This window comes from Ochotona princeps, chromosome 1, assembly GCF_030435755.1.
Source record: "Ochotona princeps isolate mOchPri1 chromosome 1, mOchPri1.hap1, whole genome shotgun sequence".
Classification (NCBI taxonomy): Eukaryota; Metazoa; Chordata; class Mammalia; order Lagomorpha; family Ochotonidae; genus Ochotona; species Ochotona princeps.
In genome coordinates, this window is record NC_080832.1 from 95630317 (window position 1) to 95647680 (window position 17364).

Below are 17364 nucleotides of genomic sequence, written 5' to 3' on the forward strand. Positions count from 1 at the left end.
CTCTATTACAAGTTAAATTTAGGCAAATCAAAGAAACAAAATATAAGTTAATATGATATATAATCAATAACTGATTTTCACTGCTTCTAGTAATGCTGAAGTAGGATTAGAATTAAGAAAGTATTGTCTAATTGAAAAAAAAAATCATACGTATGGTAAACAGGTGAGTTTGTACTTTGTTGAAAGTCTTCATTGGCCAAGAAGAAATTACATTATTTTTACAAATATGTGTTGTAAACGTTAGGACAAATATCATTACACTGTTTATGAACAATTCCAGAAAAACAACACATCATTAACAGAGAAAAACAAAGGCAGCCCAGGCACTTTGGGCATTTAAACAGCTTGCTGTCCTTGCCTGGTGTTTTCACATTTTTAGTAAGACAGCGGAGGCAGAGGCAAACAGCATCGGTAAAGCAAGCACAAAAATACATACACTCTATATAGTAACAGTGTGAATAAATAAATATTCCACTGTCACATTGAACCGCACATTGCTAAACTTCAACTTTAGGGGTTAATTAAATGCATGGCCTTATTGGAATTTAATGATATGTTATGCTACATCTGAACTTGTCAGTTGGCCCCAAGCTGCAATAATCAACTTTTCAATGTCAGACTCATTTACTCCTCGAAGAATCCTAAAATAGCCGTTCTCTCCCCATGACTTTCCCCAGGAATTGGCAGCAATCTGCAGAAAAACAAAAAGTGAAAAAGTTGAGAATCCTACTTCAGTATTTTAAATCCCATCCATAAAAACATAAGAAACTCAATTTGCAGTTTAAATGCTTCGGACCTGTTAGTGTTTATATAGGTTTCCAAGAGTGTCACATATTTTTTCCCTTTTAATTTCATCTTCAATGAGTTTTTTGAAGGAACCCCTTCCTAATTAAGAACTTAAATATCTTCCATTTAACAATTATTTATTTTGTTTCTAAGCTACATTAACATACAAAATATATACATATTATCAACAACCATAACTGGTTCGACTCTCACAATCCTAGGAGTGCAATGGTAATTTGGCACACAAGACACGGTTTTCAGAGTGCTTACTGTGGAAACAGTCTTGCTGAGCAAAGCAAGATCAAAGGTAAATAATACATTCGTGTGTGTTCAGAGAATTTACAATCCAACCAAGGACGGTCAATGGAAGGCATCTAACAAGGAAAGGATGTGAACCAGGTGGTAATGAAGGCAGACATGGGCATCACACTCGTTTAGATAGTTCAGGGACAATGTGATAGAAGGTGGTACATTGCATGTGTATAAAAGCATGAGCCTGAGTTCCCCAGATAAATTAAGGGTGAGAGACCAAGAAAAAGAAAAATAGTGAAAGCAGAAACAAAGGTAAGTAGTAGTAAAATGAATCAAATAAATTGTTACAATTAGATAATGAGATAGCGTAAATTCATAGGGTTTGAGGCTGGAAAGGAGAGGAGGTACATCCATGCAGAGAAAATAATGAGGATGACAGCAAGGCTTGTATCCAACAGGAAAGCAAGGAGAACAAGCCTGGCTTGATAATGTTACTCCATCTGATCTGAGATGAGTCGATTTAGGAGGTTAGAGACAAGAGGCTCATGGTTTACATAACTGAACAGTTGAATCATTTAGCTGAGGCAGGAAAATAGAGGCACAAAACTTACAAAATCTTTTAAAAAGAAAATAAACGGGAAATACAAGGTTCTTTATTCTTTTGCTTTTCTAAAATATGAGATGATTAGGGAGCTGTGACAGATCCAAAATGAGTCCTTGATTTAAAGTTTGAGTGGGTAAGTACCTGGTGAAAGCAAAACACTGATACGGTATTTAGAAACTATCAGAAAGGTAAAATGAGCACACAAAAGGAAGGGAATGAACCCAGGGTGAAGGCAGCAGGAAAGGCCAGTTAATTGAAGACTCAATACAGTTCCCACACTTACCTCCACACTCACCCCACAGTGAGCAGGAGACAAAACACTTACTCTGGCATGATTTACATCAATACTACCCAGGCATGTGGCATGGTGTTGAGCTTTCAATGTTTTCTGCCTCATAATAGATGAGCAGATTCACTCAGAATCAGAAATCATCGTGAGAACAATAGCTTTAAGCAACTGCAGATTATCAACAGTTTCCTTTCTAGATCTGGCTCTTACCTCCTTAGTCCATATCTTCAGGTATACACCTATGGATTAAAGAGGTACCCCCAAAGCTGTGTACAAAAGTCTGATCTTAATATACCACTTCAACAATGGAATGGACTTTGAATCACTCAGCATCAAAGTTTTGCATCAGAGTTAAAACAACAATTAGCTGAATTAAATTACAATTTCCATATTTCTAAGCTTCTCTCTCCCTCTCTGCCTTCCTCTGTCTCTTGTTTTACTTCCTCCAACACCACTGCATCCACACTGTCTGAACAGTCAAATAACATCATTTTAAAAGAAAATCACTATTGTACATTCTGGAAATTGTAAGTTCTTGACATCTTCAGCTCCTGAGACCATGACTTCAGTATGAACCTAAACATATTGGGATGGATGAAGATGACTACAATCCACAATTTCATTCTTAGATAATTGGCGAATATAATAGTGCAAATTTCATTATTAGATAGATAGATATGTCTATATATCTGAAATTTCTGTGGCAAAGATTTGATGAACTATGATTGATAAACTAAATCTGGCTAGCAACCTATTTTGACATAATGTATGAAGTAACAGTGTTTTGCTTTTCTTCTTTACAATTGTGCACAGCCCTGAAAATCTAAAATTGTCAATTTGCTCTTGTTAGCAAACTTGACTGATTCCGCTCTACCTCTATTTACTGGACCTCATATCATTTAAATTGCAAGGATGCCTCTTATTTAAATTGACTGCACTCTTGACCAACAGAAATTCTGGAATAATTAATGTTTAAAGTGCTAAAATTTATCTTGATGCACAAAAACAAAACATTAAATCAGATGCTGTTGGCCTGGTGTGGTAGCCTATCAGCTAAAGTCCTCACCTTGCAGGTACTGGGATCCCATATGGGCGCTGGTTCTAATCCCTGCAGCCCCGCCTTCTGCCTGTGGCCTGAAAAGCAGCAGAGGACAGCCCAAAGCCTTGGGACCCTGCACCTTCATGGGAGACCCGGAAGAGGCTGCTGGTTCCTGGCTTCCGATCAGCTCGGCTCCAGCAGTTCATGCAACCTGGGGAGTGAACCAGTGAACAGAAGATCTTCCTCTCTGTCTCTCCTTCTTTCTGAATATCTGACTTTCCAATAAAAATAAATAAATCTTTAGAAAAAAAACAAGTGCTATAAATAAGACATTAATTGATTTCTGTATCACATGCTTAATTTTTATCTCCTTGAAGATAATTATGTAATAATCTATAATGACTGACTTTAATGTTTAAACCAACCCTACATTCTGTGGGTAGTCGTCCGTGGATCCGGACTTTCCAGGCCTATGCCAGAGATCATGAGGGCACATCACACTGCACCCCTGGGAAACTGGCAGAGGGTTTGGCTGACTGAGACCCTGCTTTAGCCTGATGACTGACAAGCAGCCCAGGACCCGATGTACAGATTTTGTTTCTTCTTCTTGAGAAGTCCTCACCTTGCAGTGGAGAAATGAGAGAACCGAAGAGGGGCCACTGTGGTTAAGTCAGGCTTGCACACTGCTCTGTCAGGAAGGACTTTATCTAACACTGATCATTAAGTTGATCGGTGGCAACGTGGGGTGGGGTGGGGGACCAATTAGGTTACTATTACTAATACTCTGGGCTTCCTGTTTATCATCCTGTACATAAACTTCACTTGGATATGTCGATTGACTACTGGTTGTCTCCTTTACTCGGTGATTTCCGTGGGGCCTCCATCACCTCCCCTTGGGAGTGCTGTGGAAAGCAGTCTCAACATTTCTGGGATGTACCAGTGTTGTTCTTCAAATAAATCTCTCAACTGCAGTATTTTGTTAGAATGGTGTATCCATGAGCGAGAAAGGCCTGCAATTTACCTTTCTTTTATTGTCATGTTCAAATTTTGGGATTGGTTTTATATTCATTTGGAGTGAACTGAGAACTCTCCCTGATTTATTCATGAATGGGTTAGATGTAACGTTGATTTCCTTGGTGCCTTAGCTATTCCAGCAAATTCAATTCGTAAGATTTTTGACAGTGATTTTCTTCGTGAGAATGCTTGGTTCTGTTATAAAATACAGTCACTTAATGCCAAAAAAATCCGAGAACTGCTTAGGCTTCCTAATTTCATCTTAGATAAAGTTTCATGAATTTCAGCATTTCATCTACATTTTCAAATATACTGGCATAAGTTTTTTCATAATATTCCCTTTTAACTTATCTAATAGCTATTGACTCTGTGGTATGGTCTTCTTTTTCCCTTTCATCTCTATTATACTTCCTCTCACTGTTTTTGTCTTTCTAGGAATTTAACATTCTTTGAAACCAACTCTTGGCTTTGTTCCTTTGTTCACTTTTTACTATAAGATAATTTATGCTTTCAGGTATTTTTGTTCTTCTCTTGTTTTACTGTATAATTTGAGCATTTAGATCATTTTTTTCATTTTTTTCATTGTATTTTTGACAATCTTTACATAGTTAATTACGGTAAAAAGGTTCAAGGGCTATAGGGAAGTGGGTAAGACTATTATTTCCATATTGTTTCCTTCATGTATCTGAGGTAAAGGGGGATGTTGAGGGAGAAGCCCCACCCAGTTTCCCACCCACCCCAAGTCCTGGATGTGGGGCATGCTCCAAGGTTCTTGCTCAAGTGGTTTTGATAGTTCACCAGTTATGAATCACTGCCAGTCTCTCACTCTGAGCACAATGAGGTCGTTGAAGAATCCACTGATTGATCTAGCCCATCATAGAGTCTCCATTTGCCCAGTATTTCGCTGCCACCATATAGCTGAGGTAGTTGATTGACTTGTTCTGCCCTCTGTCTTTTCTTGGCTAGGGTTCTGAGTCTGGTATTTCAATTGGGGAGATCCCCAAAGAAACTTTGAGGTATTCCCAGAACAGATTCTTGTGTGTTCTAGCAAGCACAGGGCCTGGCACAGTCCATCACCACAATCAGCTGGTGGTTGCAATTGCTGGGTTGGTTCTGTTTTCAGTCCCGACTTCCACTGGAACCAATGGGTGTTGCAGTCCAGCCTGGTTCTGCCCAGCACATACTCGGCCCTCACATAAACCAGTGGGAGCTGCAGCCTAGTCAGAGCGACCCACAATAACCTCACCAGGCCTGCCCCTACCCTGGTTTGCCAGTATGTGTAGCAGACTTGTCCAGTCTGTTCCACACCCCATTTAGCTCTCGTACATGTCAATAAGTATTGAAGCTTAGTTCCATCTAACCAGCTCAACTATCCAGCCCCCATGGACTTTGTTGAGTGCCTCTCTGTCTAGCCACCCCAGCCCCCATTTTAGTTTTCGTGCCCTCCCGTGGGGGTAGTAACCCAAGAGGGAACAGCCCACTATTTCCCTCCCAGGTCTCTCTCACTCCTGGTTCATGCACTCTTCGGGTGGTTCTGTGGTTTGACTTGACAGGATTAGCACCCAGTGCCAGCTTCTGCCAGCTGATGCTGAGACTAAGCCCAAACAACCCTCACCCACTCTAATTTATGCTGGCACTATAGGAATAATCAGCCCAGCCTTGCTTTTCCTTGATCTAGTCCACATGAGGCGCACAGGTGTTGTAGCCCTGCTTAGTCTGGTCTGTCCCCATCCCAGCCCACACTCTCCAGTGGGAGTAGCTGTCCAGCGAAGGGACCACCCCCTTAATCATGCTGCGGTCACATCCAGTACAGGCAACGAGCATTTAGATTATTATATGAATATTTTCAAAACATTAAAGATGTTCATTAATTTGAACATTTCTTCTCTTGTGATACATGCATTTTCTATTAAATTCAATGCTTCTTTAGCCAAACAAGGAATAGTTTGGTGTGATATACTTTGTATAATTACAATCTTGAATATAGTGTATTTCACTTATAGCTCAGCTTTGGCCAATTTTGGCATGTATTTCAAGAGTATTTCAAGATTTAAAAAAGAATAAAAGCCATTTTCTTGTACAGTTGAAACTTTATTCTTTTTTAAATCTTATCTGCTTTTTCTATAAAATATTGAGTTTCAATTATTTAGGTTTTTGGCTGTTTTTACACTTTGAAAAACTTCATTGTTATGATTTTGAATATCCATTCTTTCTCTCTTACCCTCCTGGGACTTTAATTATGATTATGTCAGAGTCCAGAGTGCTAATTGTCAAAACATCTTATTGTACTCTCACATCTCTCCATGTAGTTCTGAATTTGTTTTCATTTTCTCATTACATTTTGTGTATTATATTAGGGATATATTTTATTGAACTCTATTGATGATCATTGTCTGCCTGCTATATTTTTGAATCCACAAATTAAAGAATTAATTTTGTTATTTAATAGATTGAAATTCTTTAGTTTTCAGATATGTCTTCCTTTTTGTGATTTTTTAAATTTATTTATTTTTATTGGAAAGGCAAATATATAGAGAGGAGGAGAGACAGAGGAAGATCTTTTGCCTGATGATTCACTTTCCGAGTGGCCACAATGGCTGGAGCCGAGCTTACTCGAAGCCAGGAGCCTGGATTGTTAGTCACAACTTCTTTTACCTGTTTTGTCTCCTAATTTTTAAGTTTATGCTGGATATATTTTGTGATAATTATAGAGATTAACATTGTTTATCAGGAAAGTAAGCCCTATTTTCTAGAGAAGGGTGATGTTCATTTCAATCTAGTCAAGAATTGAGTTGGGATCCTGCTTGGTTACAAATATGTCCAGAGTTGTATCTATCATGTCTGCTTCAGAGTCTGTCAGGTTAGAACCTTTCCCTAGGTCCAGAAATTCATTATTTTTGTCTCCTTTGACCACCATGTTAGCTATTCACTCTATTCCAACACCCAGCAAACATTCCATGAAAACAAAAGGACTGTGTATTTTAAGCTCCTCTAAAATTCCAATTTAGCTAGATTCTCATTCTCCTTGAGATTTCTTTGCCTGTTACAAAGCCAATCCTAAACTGTTCTCAGAACTAAAAACTTACTCCCAAGACTGAAAACCATCCTCAGATTCAATTCTCTTGTTACCACAAAACACAAGTGTAAGGACATCTGTTCTTTTTTATATAGTCACATTTACTGCTTACTGCTATCTCTTGCATTTTGCTCAATAGTGGGATTCATCCAATTATATTTATTACAAAAATACATCTGTGCTCTAGACTTATTTTTAAGCTGCTTAGAAATATCTACATATAATTATAGGTAAATAGACTCTCTGGGATTTTTCAGTGCTTTTGTATCTCCTATGTTCCCAAGGGGGACAAGGAGGTATAGAAAAGAAGTTTCTAGACTAAACCCCAAAGCACCTGAAGTGCGGAAACACTATCTCCCATGGGACTTGCAAGCAGAAAGAATTGAAGACTAACATGGGGAGACATTATCCTGTGTTTTTTTGGCCCTTACATAGAACTTTTTATATAGTGTTTAAATATTAGGATCAGAACACACAATCCTGTTCATCTTATGTTAGTGAAATAAATCCTTTTATTTCTATCCTGCCAGGAAAAGAATCTGCTTTCCTGTGTCCTGTGTAGAAGGGAAAACACATTGTTCTTTGTGTCTCTGAAATATAAACTACTAGGTGTGTAAAATAAATGTCATTCGTTCTTACCATATCACCCATCTGTGTCACTGGCATGTTAGGCTGTCTGCTGATCTGATCATATCAATGAAAACCTCTACTTAGGATATAGATCCCTCAGGCCTTTCATAAGTACTTTTAAAACAGTTTAAGAGTACTTGAAAATTTCATTTTTAAATCAAGCCATTATTTAGTTTAGTAGAGAATGAATATTATTTAGTGAGTCTAGCAATACTTTTATGCATAGTTATTCACTCACCCATTCAATGAGCATTGCTTATGTTATAACTGTATACCTGTCAGTACATTTTGTCCTTGAAATACACTGATAAATGAGGTAAATATAGTTCTAGCCCAAGATGAATAATCACATATTTCCCTACAACATATGTTTTTGCATGTGTACTAAAAATAAAGATGTCAATCAAAATATGCAGCTTAATAAAATATTATGAATTCAACACAATGCAGTATTATTAAATTACAAAATAGAATGAAGTATTGACAATTATAGCAGCATGAATAGAAATTGAAGACATGTGTTGAGTAAAATAATCCAAACATAGTGAGACAAATATTGCACATTCCTCCACATATATGAGAGCTAAAATATTTTTTTAAATCTGAAAAAATGAAAGTAATTCCTGGATTCTGAGTCCATAATCATTTCTATGACTTCAATATGCATCATTAAATTACTTTTTGAAATACTTGTTTATAACAGCAATTCATGATGGAACTTGCCAATATCTACTTTACTTGGGACATCAGACTGGATGTTAATAATAGTTCGGAAAAAGCAGCTACCGTTGAAACATTTTGAAAAGTCAATTCACATAAAATTTTGAAATTAGCAATATTCTTGTATTTCTATCTTTTGTATTTAATCCTTTGACCAAAATGTCACAGCTCAAAGAAATCTCATCCCTATGCCTGTAAAATAACTTTTTTTGAAAATTTTGCATGAATAGCAAGTTCAGAATTAATAGTAACCCTCACATAAGTATCATAAAAGAATACAGTAGCATGATCTATGTGTTGAATGTAAAACAGTAAGTGAATGCATATAGACACTGTGTTTATTTCTGAATATTTACAATGCAACACCTGTGGAGCTCTGGAACAGAAATAATCAGGTTCAAGATCACAAAACATTTTCCTTTGTGGATTCATTCATACTCAACAAACAACTATCCAGTACTGCATGTTAAAGTATGTTGTAAACCAAATACATTAGTCCAAGAATTTGTTTTTATCTCTAAATAATAAAATGTTATAGGATGGAACAATGTTCAAATTCATTTAATAACAATATAACCTAAGCATTTAATCATAGATATTCAAATAACTTGCTGTTATTTATATTAATTGTTGGCTGCTCCAATATTTATTTCAATGAATAAAATGGTTGGTTTAAATGCAAAGGATTGTACTAAGATGTATGATATCCTCATATATCAACAAGACAAATTTAAGATGAGACACATATGTGGCTGATCCATTTTTTGAGCGCTGTATGATAAAATGTATCAAGATATTATGAAGGGGGGAGAGAGAAAAAGATGGCCGACTGCAGAGAGCTGGTGTAGGGTGGAGTAGGGAAGGAGGGGAGCCGATCCAGCAGAGAAACAGGCCAGGAGGTGCGAAACTGTAGGGAGAAGAACGAGAAGGTCACTGGAGTTCACTAAAGCAAGAAGATCTACACAGCGTGAAGGAACAGCCGCAAAAAGTAGGAAAGAAAATACAGCACGCCACGAGAAACCTGGTGAGTCACGATCCCAGGCAGGGGGAAGGCGGCGGAGGCTCAACCGCCCCAGGGAAAACAGAGGCGGCTGGAAGGATAGGCGCCCACACCGACAGGGGCACCAGTCCCCTGGAAGGCAGGAGCCCCCAGAGGAGGCTACTGGACTGATCATTGGGTGCATCATCCCTGCAGAAGTGGAGGAAAAGCAGGGGAGATTTCCCAGAGGCTTGCCTACCCGCTGCTCAGCGGCTGAGGGAGAGTGCAGAGGGAACAGGAGCGGCGCTGTGGGACTGGGGCTCAGAGATCCCCGTATCGGCTCTGAGCTGTGGACTGGCTGTGGGAGAGTCAGTGGATCCTGTTGCTGGACTCGCCCTGAGCCCCAGAGGCTGGGCAACGCTAGACAGGGCCTCACGTCCTGGGCAGAGGAGCAGACTAGTGGGGGCACATCTCACCTCAAGGGCTCTGTGCCTCTCAGAGATCCGCTTCTACCCTTGAGAGAGTGCAGCTGAGGAAGTGGCTTCTTCAGGGCAGAGTCCCCAGCTGGGCTCAGCTAGAGAGGCCAGACCAGAGCGGGCTCAGCTGAACTGGCCGGACAGGTTTTCCCAGCAGGAGCGCGCTCGGAAAGACCTGCCTGTGGTGTTGCAGCCCTCAGCGGAGCAGCGCTTCTGAGTTTGGCACTGGGGCTGCGGAGATTTCCAGCCCAGCACAGGCCTGGGTTGGGGATTTTAGACTCCGAGCAGCAGGAGCCCCTGCTGTGCTAACCTCAAGCCCTGAAGGAGAGTCTCGGCTCAGCACTGAGGCGGAGACCCCCGCTGTATTAGCCTTGTGACCCAAAGCCCAGGCGCGGCTCAGCAGAGTGAATCTGTAGGGCACTGCCTTTGAGAGGGAGCCACAGGGGAAGGGGCCTGGCACTAGGGCTGGCCCACAAAGCCTCCTGACCCAGCTCAGGGCTGTGATCTACAGACCCTGAAAGCAGCTGGTGACTCAGGCAGTAAGCCCTGCTGGGCTCAGCCGGAGACCCCAAACCAGAGCCGGCTCAGCTGAATCACCGCTAAAATCTCAAAACAACAAGAAGCAAAAACACAATGAGGAGAAGTATCAGAAAAAGCAATGACCCAGAGGAAAGATCAAGCACTCCCTCCCAATACAACCAAAAACTAATCTCAATATCTGAGATGCAAGATGAAGACATAGAGGAACTATCAGATAAGGACTTTAAGAAGCTAATGATGAAATTCGTCAGAGAGAGTGAAAAGCGCTGGGAAGAGTCTAAGGCATTCGAAAACCATATCACTGCAGAAATAAATCAAATCAAAAAGGGAATCCTCGATATAGAGCACAAAATTGAAAGCCTAACCAACAGAATGAACACAGCAGAGGACAGAATATCAGAATTGGAAGACAATCAGAATGAAAGGCAGCAGCTCATCAAACAGTTGGAGACAAATCTAGAGAAAGCCAATAGGTCCATACAGGAAATGAAAGACAACCTCAAAAAATCAAATATTAGAATAATAGGCCTTCCCGAAGGAGTGGAAAAGGAGACAGGCTTGCAACGGGTGCTCAATGAGATAATACAGGAGAACTTCCAGAATATTGGAAATATAAATCCAGCACAAATCCAGGAAGGGCAAAGAACCCCCAGGAGATACGACCCAAACAAATCGTCTCCCAGACATGTGGTCCTCAAGCTACCTTCAAGTGAATACAAGGAAACCATTCTAAGACAAGTAAGAAAAAAGGATAAGATTACTTTCAGGGGAAGGGAAATCAGGATCACAGCCGACCTATCAGAAGAAACGCTCCAAGCAAGGAGAGAATGGGGTAAAACCTATCAAATCCTGAAACAAAACAACTGCCAACCAAGAATAATGTACCCAGCAAAGCTCTCATTTATATTTGAGAATGAAATCAAATACTTCAACAGTAAAGAGAAACTCGAAGAATACATCAACACGAAACCAGCTCTGGAAAATCTCCTCAGGAAGGTGCTAAACCCAGAAAGAAAAAATACAAACCAAAATCAAAGATGGCAAATGGGAAGACCTCCCCACTAAAATCCATACAAGAAAAGTCAACCAATCAAGAACTCTAATAGTCGCAAATACACACCTGCATACTTACACTCATGGCAGCCCAAAACCAATTCCTTTCAATATTATCTCTAAACACAAATGGCTTAAACTCACCAATCAAAAGGCATAGATTAACGGAATGGATCATCAAACAGCACCCAACTATATGTTGTCTACAAGAGACACATCTAACCAGAAAATCCTGTAAGAAATTTAAAGTGAAAGGATGGAAAAAGACATTTCATGCCAATGGACGAGAAAAAAAGGCTGGCGTAGCTGTTCTAATCTCAGATGACCTAGACTTCAAGCTGACAGACATCAAAAAGGACAGAGAAGGACATTATATATTGGTGAAGGGACTGATCCATCAAGAAGTAATTACAATCGTGAACATATATGCACCTAATTCCAATGCGCCTAGCTTCGTGAAGCAACTACTTACAGACTTAAGGGGAGACATAGATACACACACAATAATAGTGGGTGATCTTAACACCCCACTAACAACTATAGACAGATCAACAAAACAAAAACTCAACAAAGAAACAACAGAGCTCGTACAAACATTAGAACAACTAGACTTGGTAGACATTTATAGAATTTTTTATCCTAAGACCACAGATTATACATTTTTTTCAGCAGTGCATGGCACCTTCTCCAGGATCGACCACATGATAGGACACAAAGCAAATCTAAATAACTTCAAAAAGATAGGAATCATACCATGTACCCTCTCAGACCACCACGGAATGAAACTGGAAATCAGCAATTCAAAATGTCCCAGGAAATATAGAAACTCTTGGAGGCTGAACAATATGCTATTAAACGAACAATGGGTCAGAGAAGAAATTAAAGATGAGATCAAAAAATTTATGGAAACCAATGAAAACTCTGACACAACATTCCAAAACTTGTGGGACACTGCCAAGGCAGTGCTACGGGGTAAACTCATCGCAATTGGAGCTCATGTCAAGGCCCAAGAGAGTCGCCAAATACAGGAACTAACCACACACCTCCAGGAATTGGAAAAGCAGCAGCAGATGAGCCCCACACACAACAGGAAACAAGAAATCATCAAAACAAGGGAGGAAATCAACCAGATAGAAATAAAAAAAACCATACACAAAATCAACAAATCAAAAAGCTGGTTTTTTGAAAAGATAAACAAAATAGACACCCCGCTGGTCCGACTGACAAAGAAAAAACAAGAGAAAGCAAGAATTAACAGCATCAAAGATGAAAAAGGCAACATAACAACAGACATTACAACCATTAAGAACATAATCAGAAATTACTACAAAGCACTGTACTCCAACAAATCAGAAGACCACCAAGAAATGGAAAAGTTCTTAGACTCACACAACCTGCCAAAACTTAGCCCAGAGGCAACAATCAACCTGAACAAAACCATAACTGAAGCAGAGATTGAATCAGTGATTAAAGACCTCCCAACAAAGAAAAGCCCAGGCCCAGACGGCTTCACTACAGAATTCTACAAAACATTCCGAACAGAACTAACTCCAATCCTCTACAAACTCTTCAAAACAATAGAAAAGGAAGCAACCCTTCCAAACTCATTCTATGAAGCCAACATTACCTTAATCCCAAAACCGGGCAGAGATCCTACAGAGAAAGAAAACTACAGACCTATCTCTTTGATGAACATTGATGCTAAGATTCTCAACAAAATCCTAGCCAACAGAATTCAAAAACACATCAGACAGATCATTCATCCAGATCAAGTAGGATTCATCCCTGGAATGCAGGGATGGTTCAACATTCGCAAATCCATAAATGTGATACACCACATCCAAAAACTGAAAAACAAGAATCACATGATAGTATCAATAGATGCAGAAAAAGCTTTCGACAAAATTCAGCACAACTTCCTGCTAAAGACCCTAACCAAGGTAGGCATAGATGGAAAAATCCTCAACATAATCAAAGCAATATATGAAAAACCCAATGCCAGCATCATACTGAATGGAGAAAAACTGGAACCCTTCCCACTGAGATCTGGAACAAGACAGGGATGTCCGCTTTCTCCGCTGCTATTCAACATAGTTCTAGAGGTACTCGCTGAGGCCATAAGACAAGAAAAAGAAATCAAAGGAATCCAAATGGGAAATGAAGAAGTCAAGCTTTCACTATATGCAGATGACATGATTCTTTATATGGAAGAGCCAAAAGGCTCAACACAGAGACTACTAGAACTTATACGAGAGTTTGGTAGAGTGGCAGGGTACAAAATTAATGAACAAAAATCAACAGCCATAGTGTATGCTAACAGCCCCAAGTTGGAAAAAGATCTAACCAGCAAGATACCATTCAAAGTAACAAAGGAAAGCATGAAGTATCTGGGAATTAACCTAACCAAAAATGTAGGAGACCTATTCGAGGAAAACTACAAACTACTTAAAAAAGAAATTGAACAAGATCTAGAAAGATGGAGTAACATCCCATGCTCCTGGATAGGTAAAATCAATATCATTAAAATGTCTATACTGCCAAAGGCAATATATACATTCAACGCAATCCCAATCAAATTGCCCAAAACATTCTTCACAGACCTGGAAACAATGATTCAAAGGTTCATCTGGAAACACAAAAAACCACGAATAGCTAGAACCATTCTCAAGAACAGGAAGTTAGCAGGGGGAATCACAGTTCCGGACCTCTGGACATACTATAGGGCAGTGGTTATCAAAACAGCCTGGTACTGGCACAAAAATAGAGAAGAAGATCAATGGAGCAGAATAGAAACACCAGATGGGAACCCACAGAAATACAGCCAAATAATCTTTGACAAAAAGACAAACGACAACCCAGGCAAATGGGAAGGTCTGTTCAATAAATGCTGTTGGGACAACTGGTTGATAGCCTGCAGGAACAAAAAGATAGACCCACATCTCTCACCATATACTAAGATCAAATCCAAATGGATAAAAGATTTAAACCTACATCCAGAAACCTTCAAACTTTTGGAAGAAAATGTTGGAAACACACTGGAACACTTAGGGGTAGGCCCTCACTTCCTAAAAAAGACTCCAAATGCAGTAGAAATCAAGACCAAAATAAACAATTGGGACCTCATCAAACTAAGAAGCTTCTGTACAGCTAGAGAAACAATCAACAAAGTAAAAAGGCAACCCACAGAATGGGAGAAGATCTTTGCACACGACTTAGGTGATAGAGGGCTGATCTCCAGAATATACAAAGAGCTACAAAACAACCAAAATGTCAAAACAAACAAGCCACTCAAGAAATGGGCACGGGAAATGGGCAAACACTTCACAAAGGAACAAACCCAAATGGCAAATAAACATATGAAAAAATGCTCAAGTTCCCTGGCAATAAGGGAAATCCAAATTAAAACATCAATGAGGTACCACCTAACGCCAGTAAGACTGGCCCACATGAATAAAAGCACCAACGACACTTGTTGGCGAGGTTGCGGGGAAAAGGGAACCCTACTCCACTGCTGGTGGGGCTGCAGGCTGGTACAGCCTCTATGGAAATCAGTATGGAGAACATTCAAACAACTCAAATACAACATACCGTATGACCCGGCAATAGCACTCCTAGGAATATATCCAGAACACTTGTTTTATGAGAAACCAACATGCACTCCTATGCTCATAGCAGCACAATCAGTAATTGCAAAGACATGGAAGCAACCAAAATGCCCATCAACAGAGGATTGGATAAGAAAGCTATGGTTCATCTACTCCATGGAATACTACTCAGCTATTAAACAAAACAAAATGCAGTTCTTTGTGGCCAAATGGGCCAAACTGGAAACCATAATGCTAAGGGAAATGAGCCAATCCCAAAAGGTTAAATACCACATGTTTGCCTTAATTTAAGATGACACGATGTTATGTATAACAAGTTATGTTATGAATGTTATATGTTGTGTATAAACCTAAATTGAAATGTCAATGAGGTGGTCACAGAAGGTGGATAAGAAATCGCATTTACTTTTACCATATTGGTTACTCGTTACTATGTCAATTAATTCCATGGTGATGTAAATTTTTGCTGATGGTATGTTGGAGCTTTTAATTGATCGGGATGATAGTCTGCTGGCTCTGTCTTCAGACCAGAGAGTGTATACCTAAGAAGCCGTTGAACTTATCTGGACAATAAGATGCTGGACTCTATGTTTGGTATATGCTTGCAATGGGGGAATCTCAACTGAACTTGAACTGTGGTTATGCAACAAGGTGGAGGAATCCACCATGGTGGGAGGGTTTGGGGAGGGGTGGGGAGAATCCCAGTACCTATGAAACTGTGTCACATAATACAATGTAATTAATGAATTTAAAAAAAAAAAAAAAAAAAAAAGATATTATGAAGGAAACAAACCTAATATCTAATATTTTGAAAACTGTACTATGTTCTCTACTGTATATATTCAAATTTAATTTTAAAAGTAGCATCACCAAGACTTTATATCATTTCTGAAAAAACATAAAATGTACAGATATAAGGGCTTAGAACAACTGATGGAGCTCATTGTATTTAACTGATTATTTGAAATAATACACTCCATTCTTCTTCAATATGTTCCTTTCCTGTAATATGGTTATTCTTCTCTTAATGAAGGTACATGTATATGTTACAAAGAGAGAACTTACGCTTAAAAATATATATAAATATGATAGGAATAGAATAAAGCTGTCAAGTTAAATAAAATACTTTCATATATAATAAAGCCTGGTGCATTACTTGAAGTTTTATATAGATTATAATAGAGCAAAAAGTTTTCCTGCTGATCCTCAGTTGGAAAAAATAAGGGCTATTCCTTTAAAATTTGGAATAATAGGTGTTGAAGAAAAGCATTAGTATGATATAAATGACTACAATGAGTTTTGTGCTAAAGAAAACAATAGTATGACTTACATTGACTTAGCATGGGATTTAATAGTACAAAGCTGAGAGCTGGCAGACCGTAGAGTCTGAAGTGTTCACTTCACAGCAGGGATTAAAATTGCCAAGTGTTACATACCCAAAATTTTTCTTTCTGTCCTCGTGCTCCTTTCAGTGTGCCCCACCTACAATGAATAGCAACACATATCGGTATCATCAAAATGCTGGAATTGTACCTTGAAAACATGGAGCTTCTCATCTCTGTATTTTGAATTTTCCAACTGTCCCACCATATTTTACAACAGATATGCCATTACCTTAAAGAAAATATACTTACACAGTTTTTTCTTGTCCATTGCATTATTTGTATGCACTGAATCGACTTGTGTTTATTCAAATGGTTTTAAATTAACTCATTTACAAAACAAGGAAAATCCTAAGGTAGCTGAAGTTCAGCAGTTTTACAGCATTTAAAGAGGGGCAGGTATTTTGTATAATTGTTAGGACTCCCCTAGGAACACCACCTCCCATGTCAAAATGGCTGAGTTTGTCTCAGTTCCACTCCCAGTCCCAGTTTCTTGAATTCTGGAAAGCAACAGGTGATGGTTCCCATCCTTGGGTCTTTGCCGTGCTTGTGGAAGATCTAGATTAAACTCTTCCTGGCTTCTAGTAGGTATTTGGGGAGTAACCCAGAGGATGGCGGATCTACCAGTTTATCTGCCTTTCAATTGAAATAAAAATAAATAAAAAATTTAACGATAGCTTAAAGATACTTAATGATATTTCTTCATTTATAACATATCCTAAATGCAAAAAAAGGTCTACAAGACTACTAGTAAAACATAATGGAAATATCATCATTTTTATAGGATATCCAATTTCTGTAAAAGTATTCAGATAGATAGTAGATAGAAATGAAATTATCTATAGAACATGAAATTTCTGTGTACATATATATATGAAAATATGGAAACAGAATCCTATAATCATAAAGCATTTTCAGC

At 38.9% G+C, this 17364-nt stretch overlaps 1 protein-coding gene across 1 annotated transcript in view; it reads right to left on the reverse strand.

Annotated features, from left to right (window-relative positions):
- Window positions 1–425: 425 nt before the first annotated feature.
- Window positions 426–17364, reverse strand: part of TINAG (tubulointerstitial nephritis antigen) — an 80019-nt gene continuing 63080 nt past the window's right edge. The window contains exons 10-11 of the mRNA XM_058671847.1: window positions 16500–16545; window positions 426–691 (exon numbers count right to left, since the gene is read on the reverse strand). Coding sequence (XP_058527830.1) covers window positions 557–691; window positions 16500–16545 — 181 coding nt within the window. The 3' untranslated portion in view covers window positions 426–556. The remainder of the gene's footprint in view (window positions 692–16499; window positions 16546–17364) is intronic.